Genomic DNA, 7,714 nt, shown 5'->3' with positions numbered 1-7,714 from the left:
TTAGGAAATACTTAATTTGGATTATCATTTTTTGTTTTTATTTCGATTTTAGCTATGTTTTTTTAAAAAATAACTAATGTAATTTATGTTAAACTTTAGTCAATTTAAATCATCGTATATTTTTAGTTTGATCAATCAATCATAAGCCACTAGGAATTACTCTTTTCGTCCTTATAGTAAATATGTTGAAGAGTCATAGGTCATTAGGAACTACTTGATTAAGGTTTGAATGATCATTTTTTGTTTTTATTTCGATTTTAGCTATGTTTTTAAAAAATAAATAATGTAATTTTTTAAAAACTTTAATCAATTCTAATCATCGTATATTCATAATTTGATCGATCAATCATAAGCCACTAGGAATTACTCTTTTCGTCCTTTTAGTAAATATGTTGAAGAGTCATAAGCCATTAGGAACTACTTTGATTAAGGATTTGGAATATCATTTTTTGTTTTTATTCCGATTTTAGCTATGATTTTTAAAAATATGGAATAATAGCTATGAAGTTTAAAAAAATCGAATAAAATAGGAGGACGACTAGTGTTTTTTTTTCCGTTTTTAGCTATGAAGTTTGAAAATATCGAATAAAATAAGAGGATGACTAGTTTCAAACTTGCAGCCTTATGGTGCGAAGTGAAATTTAATACCACCACTTCACATAACAACTATCTATTAGAGTCATTTAATTTATTTATATATGAATGTCGTAATTTTGTATTTCATATAAATCAATATAAAATACATACTTTAACTAACGTGCATTATCGTTGGTGGTGCACTCGTCGTCTTCAAATCTCTGCTTCGTCTCTGATGCACACATGACCACCATGATAATTCCTTTTGCAAAATGATGTATAGGCATTTTACAAAATGTTATCGCATGTAAGATCATTATAAAATTTTCAAATAAAAGGTTTCAATGAAACTCACTCTTACAATACTTTTTAGCCGAGTGACATAATACTCTCCAAATTTTGAGCTGCAAATTGTTCTCAACTTTCGATTCGACATTTTTAATCATAATTATGAGTTCGAATCTTCTTGAATACAGAGTCTGGTGAGTAATAGTGAAAGGAGGGGCCTCTATGCCATAAGTTAAAAGATTTGGGTTTATTTCATATAAATTCTAATTTCCTAATTATGAATTAGTAAAAGGGTAAAATCGTCTTTACACTTATTGCTAGCCTTCCTAAAAGCCTTCCTATCTTCTCCACTGTCACTACAAAACTTTTCTATACTCCAATTGGCTCTTTCAACCACACACCATGGCCACGCGCCACCTTCTTAACCTCACGCGCCGCCGCTCTCGAATCACTCCCTTCACCGTTCTCCCACCATGCATTACCTTCTCTTCTCGATCCTCCACCTCCATAACCAACCCCTCCCAATCCCCCTCCTTACCCTCCCCACCTCCCCCAGACGCCATGATCTACGATCGCTTAGCTGAACAAGTCAAATCGAAGATCAAACGCCTCGAAGACCCGAACCCGAGATTCCTCAAGTACAATTCCCCCGATCCTACTGTAGCAGATCACACCTCAATCCTATCAGCACCGGAGACGAAAGTCACTACTCTTCCTAATGGTCTTCGTGTTGCTACGGAATCGAATTTGTCTTCACAGACAGCTACTGTTGGAGTTTGGATCGATGCTGGATCGCGATTCGAAACTGAGGAGAATAATGGCGTTGCTCATTTCCTTGAGCATATGATTTTTAAAGGAACTGAGAAGAGGCCAATTAGGGCATTGGAAGAGGAAATTGAGAATATGGGAGGGCATTTGAATGCTTATACTTCTAGGGAGCAAACTACTTATTTCGCCAAAGTTTTGGGATCTGATGTGCCTAAGGCAGTTGATATTCTTGGGGATATTTTGCAGAATTCTCTATTGGAGGAAGATAAGATTATTCGAGAGCGTAGTGTGATTCTTCGCGAAATGGAAGAGGTATGAGGCAAGAAACAAACGATTTTTATTGATTCGTAATGTATAGTAGAAGTATCTAATTTTGGTTTCAATTTGGACATTACTTGATTAGAAACTAGTACTACAAATCACAATCTTTTAGAATTAAGGTATTTAGGAAGTGTGTGAGAAAAATGTAGTTAAACGGAAAAACAGGTTGAATCCCCTAGTATTAACAATGTATGTAAAATGAGTACCAATTATTCTTAAGATATACCAAAAAAAAAAATTCTTGTCTTTAAGAAAGTATGATTGAAATGCAACTGTCCTTGAGAGTTTTGGGTGATTCAGATGGAAGAAGGAAGTTGCTACTTATAATAGGAGCTGTATCAATTGCTAATCCATTTGAAGTTAATGATCTAGAGTATTCTTTGTTTAGTTAAGAACCTTCTTATTTAAGTAGGATACGTTACCAGAAGTTTATGTCCTGTTCCACTACTGTGGTTCAGAATATAGCGATTCTACTTTACGCTCGTAGGTGCAGCTGATAGAGGGATCAAATGGTATATAGTTCATTTTTGGTAGCTTGAAGAAAGGGAAAGCTCCTACTCTAGTCATTGAGTGACATATAAAATAAGGAGACATCTTTATGCATGCAAAATATCTATTCCAAACATATATGCTATGGTTCCTTACTTCGACAGGGTACAAATATCTAAATTGCTTCAGCGGCTGCAATGGCTATAACAAAAATTGAGAAAATGTCTCCTTTTAATTGACGATGCTCTCTTTTTAGCTTTCAAAGCCAGTAGTTTAAAGATGACATTTACAATGATTTTGTCAAAGTGAATGTTTCCAATCTCAGAGAAAGCTGTCACTTTTATCTAAAGAATCCTTGCAAAGTATTTTGAGACCATTTACAGTAAGATGAAAATGTGCTATGATGATTACAACAAATTTTATGCTGTAAAGCTAGATTAAGCAGCAGGTTGAAAGTTTCTAATGTTTTTGACAATATATATCTACTAATAGTTCCTTTATTCGATTCTTGACTGGTTGGAGTGATGGAATTTCATCTTTAACTTTAGCCTGTGCAGAAATAGGCTATATATTTGATGTTTTTCATAATACCTCCGTTCATTTCTCTGCTGTCTGTAATTGATTGCCTAGTATGTTTACTTATGTTGAGATATCTGATTTTGCACACTGGAGAGACTATGTGAGACTGAAAGGCTGTCGTGAACAACCATCTAGTAGAGGAAGTTGAATCAAAAGAATAAATAAATGGATAGAAAATTGACTCTAATAAATTCTTAGCTAATGAAATGGTTAAATTGATTAAAAAGAAAGGGAATTTTTGGCAGTGTAGATGTCCTCATCTATTTAGTGCCAGTAACTTGGTCAATATTTTTTCTTTCTTGGATTGATATTATTGCTATCTTCATTCCTGTACCCAGTGTTATAGTGGTCCTGGGCTGTCCGCTCAGAGGCTATCTTGCTTGCAAATCATTCTGATTCTATATGAAGACAATGGTCAGTAACTGCAATGATTTCAAATGGTATGCCTAGTTTGTCTCTAGTCAGACTAAACAATAACCTCTTTAGCTTCTCCAATAATGGGTAACCCTAGTTGGCCATGTAACCTTTCATTGATGTCCTTGTAGATCTGTTTAACGGGTGTATTTGTTCATGGGGAGTCAGGTAGGTTTTCTTTATGTTACACTGTTAATTCTTCTGTTGGAGACTTATATTTTAGTCGAGGAGTTTGTATCTGTACTTGGTAAATTTTTCATTGAATCTCAATATTTGTGATTCTTCATGTTGGACAATCTTCTTGTAGGTGGAAAAACAACCCGAGGAAGTCATCTTTGACCAGTTACATACTACTGCATTCCAATACACTCCATTGGGTAGAACTATTCTTGGACCTGCTCAGAACATTGAGAAAATGACAAGAGCTCATATACAAGATTACATTTCAACCCACTATGGTGCTCATAGAATGGTACGGAACCTGTCATAGCTGATGCATTATCTGTTGGCGACTTCCTTGCTTACTAGCTTCTTCTGTTAAAAAAGATACTACTGGGATTCACCCTTTATTTCGAATTGAATTTTATTGATTTCATTGTAGTCATGTCAAAAGATTTCCACTTTTTTACCTTCTCTAAAGGAGCAAACATTAAAGTGATCCCACTTCTACGCTTCCTTGATCCAAATGAATGACAATCTGTCCTTTCCAGTGTGGTATCATATGACCTTCCATTCCAAGCCTAGTCATGTATATCTCAAACGCATAAAAAAAAATCCCGTGAGCACAAAAAAAGGGAAACTAGTGTTTTGTTATTTTTTTGTTTTTGATCAAACTTCTACCACACTAAAAGCGTCATTTAAGTCTTTGCTGTAGGTAATTTCTGCTGCCGGAGCTGTGAAGCATGAAGAAGTTGTTGAGCTAGTGAAGAAACATTTTACAAAACTATCATCTAATCCTATTACCACTTCCCAATTGGTGTCAGAAGAGCCAGCAATATTTACAGGTTCAGAGGTGTGGATAAACTACTTAGTTATTTACTCTTCTAGTTTATGTATTTTATATGAACCTTTTTACTGATTTTTGTTCTTCTTCCACATAAATAGATACGTATCATTGATGATGATCTGCCTCTCGCTCAATTTGCTGTTGCATTTAGTGGAGCGTCATGGACAGACCCTGATTCCATAGCTTTGATGGTCATGCAACAAATGCTCGGATCATGGAGCAAAAGTTCAGGAGGAGGAAAGCACATGGGGTTGGTCCTTTTCATTTGCTTAAATTAAACAAAAGTTAATTTTTTTTTTATGAATCAAGAGAAGTTTTTGAGTACTACCAGCAGCCAAAAAGTGCCCCTTAGAGAAAAGGACAATAGGAGTATTATTTGTTGATTCGTAATGCTTCATTTATTTTGGTTGAGTTGTTCTTTTCTCCATAAAATAGAAAGTTACTGAATTTGCTATCTTTCATGGGTATATGATCTTTGAACAGTTCAGAGCTTGTTCAGAGGGTGGCCATCAATGAGCTAGCTGAAAGTGTGATGGCTTTTAACACCAACTATAAAGATACAGGGCTGTTTGGTGTCTATGCTGAAGCTAAGGTTAGAAGAAAATTTCCACTACCTTTGTTTAATCAAATCTCAACTACTTCAGTTTCATTAACTTAGTATTATGATGTGATTTGCTGTATAAGGTCTTGTGGTCACTAAACTTTTGTTATCATGGTTCATTTGTTCTCTTGTGAATTGACAACTAGGTCAGGCCATACAAAAGCAAATTGAAATGTAATTCCAACTTTTTCCGTATTAAAGAAAAATAACAATTTGAAATGTAAAAACTAGTGATTGACATCATATTCGGTAAGTGATTGATGCATTTCTGCAATCAATGTAAGCAATCTTTGCATTAGGACTGTGGCTTTACTCATCCTTGTTTTCTACTTGTTACAGCCTGATTGCCTGAGTGACTTGGCTTATGTCATCATGAATGGTATATGCAAGTTAAGTTACAAAGTGTCTGATGCTGATGTGGTTCGCGCACGTAATCAGGTATTTGTTCACTCCCCAGTTATTCTTTTTCAAATGGAATAGCTGAGTGTTATTTGCCTCCATTTGATTCTAGGGACTTCTACTGTTGACTGCATGTCCTTTTAGCTGTATCAAGAACTTATATTTTCTTAATCTTCTGCAGCTGAAATCTTCTTTGATGCTCCACATTGATGGATCAGGCCCTACTGCTGAAGACATTGGACGGCAGGTAAAATTACATAGAATATATTTATAACCAAAAACAATTATAGGAGCAAGTGTTTGGCTCCTTAGGTCTGGTACATTTTAGTCTCCTTGTTCCTAACTCCATCAAGCAAGGCTCTACTATCATCATAAAAATAATGTAAGATAAAATAAAGGCTCTGCTATAGAAGGAAAAAGAGGGAACATACGTCGGCAATGCCAACCAATAAGTAAAGAAGAAGAATCTTAGCGGAGGCAAAAGAAGCTAGGTAATTTCTTTTCATCTACCTAAACTTTGGTAGGAAGAGTTATCCGGTACCTGTCCTAACGGGAGGTAATATGTATTTGGTGGAATAGTCTAGGTGCACAAGTTTGTCCATGTCACTTTTCCTTTAAATAAATGGAACCTAGATGACTAGGTGGTAGGAGCATTGCATATAGTTAATACATTTCCTCTCGTCAGTATAGCAGATCGTGTTCTGTTTGCTGGATTCTTTGCTGTCAAATGGATTGCCGTGATTGCATTCTAGTTCCTTGACACCTCCCTTTATAATCACTGAATTTACTTACAGTTGAAAGTTTCTTTTTTTATTGCAGTTAATCACATATGGCCGCAGAATTCCATATGCTGAGTTATTTTCCAGAATTGACAGTGTCGATGCTGGAACGATCAAGCGAGTTGCAAATCGTTTTATTTTTGACAGGGTAAGTCCCTAAGGCCTTCTTTACATCTACTTTTAGTCAATAACTATTTATATAGGCTATAAGTTGGTTATTTTATTAACACGCCATAAAACTATATGAATTACATCTTATATTTCCTGAACCACTACAAATACAAGAGGATTAAAACTATCTTTTTAATATGATTTTCCCTTTGTAGGATGTTGCAATATCAGCTAGGGGACCAATTCAAGATTTGCCTGATTACAATTGGTTCAGACGCAGGACATACTGGCTGCGGTACTAGATTGCTAATTCTTTCCTGATGACTTAAATTCATCTTCTTTTCCCAGTCGTAATCGTGACATTGGGCATTATACCACACATGGTCTACAAAACACTTTTGTCAATAAAATGAGCGACAAATTTTGTTGATCACTTTTGTTTTTTGTACATGGTGTTCATGTCAAGGAGAATACATTACTTGCTTCTGCCTTTGGCTGTCGATTCAGTCAGCATAAAGTTGCATCTCTTTCTTCTGCAATATATTTCGAAAATTGCATCAACTATTTTCCCTGTATTAGCATTCTTTGGGTAAAATATACCATTTGTGGTACTGGCTTGTTATTTATACACATACTTAACATCTCTCTCTCTCCCTCACTGCGTTGGTTGAAACTTTACTTCTGTTATTCAAGTTTTACTGGTTTGCTGTCTTCAACCAGCTTGTTCCGATGAACTTACATCATCCTCGACTATTTCATTAGCTACCTCTCACCAGTTAAACCCGCAGTTAACTCTACTGACAGATGTGTGAAGAACTCTGCTTAGGCAGATGCGAAAAAATCACTTAACATTAGTTGGGACGAGCATTTACTGTGGCGAAATTCATGATTGTTTTTTCTTTCTTTCTGAAATAAGCATTTAACATGGTACATATTATGGACAACTGACTATTTTCTGTGAATTACTTTGATATCTTTGAACATTCAGTCTTGTCTGTGGCGAACAATGTTTTAAAGGCGGGGATGCAAGGTGAGGTGTTATACCTAGCACAAGACGAGAGGTAAGTTTCATGGATCTACGAGGCGTACCTACGACTTATGAAAATAAGAAAAAGTAAGAAAATAAGATATATCAATTATAAAATTCTCATTTTATTACTAAGAAAATAAAAAAAAAAAAGAGTAAAATATTCAATAATTCTGCAAATAAATTTAAACAAAACAAGAATAATATAGAAAAAAAAATATTATGATTTTTTATTTGAGTAAAATAAAAACACTAAAATGATAATATCCGAGATAATATTTAATTTGAAGTTATCATCTACATCATCATCGACTTCCAAAATGGGTGGGGTATGTGTCAAGTCTAAAAGAGTAAAA

General features: G+C 35.0%; 1 protein-coding gene across 1 annotated transcript; it reads left to right on the top strand.

Annotated features, from left to right (window-relative positions):
* The first annotated feature begins 550 nt into the window (after positions 1 to 550).
* LOC101247218 (probable mitochondrial-processing peptidase subunit beta, mitochondrial) lies at positions 551 to 6,989 on the top strand. The gene is made up of 9 exons (XM_004239017.5): positions 551 to 1,944; positions 3,743 to 3,907; positions 4,310 to 4,447; positions 4,540 to 4,691; positions 4,925 to 5,033; positions 5,382 to 5,480; positions 5,623 to 5,688; positions 6,261 to 6,368; positions 6,547 to 6,989. Exons 1-9 carry the CDS (start codon positions 1,267 to 1,269, stop codon positions 6,631 to 6,633), a joined length of 1,602 nt encoding a protein of 533 aa, XP_004239065.1. The 5' UTR covers positions 551 to 1,266; the 3' UTR covers positions 6,634 to 6,989.
* The last annotated feature ends 725 nt before the right edge of the window (positions 6,990 to 7,714 follow it).

Source organism: Solanum lycopersicum, chromosome 5 (genome assembly GCF_036512215.1).
Source record: "Solanum lycopersicum chromosome 5, SLM_r2.1".
Taxonomy (NCBI): domain Eukaryota; kingdom Viridiplantae; phylum Streptophyta; class Magnoliopsida; order Solanales; family Solanaceae; genus Solanum; species Solanum lycopersicum.
Note: the sequence above shows the minus strand (reverse complement) of the source record. Positions and strands in the feature narration are given on the sequence as shown.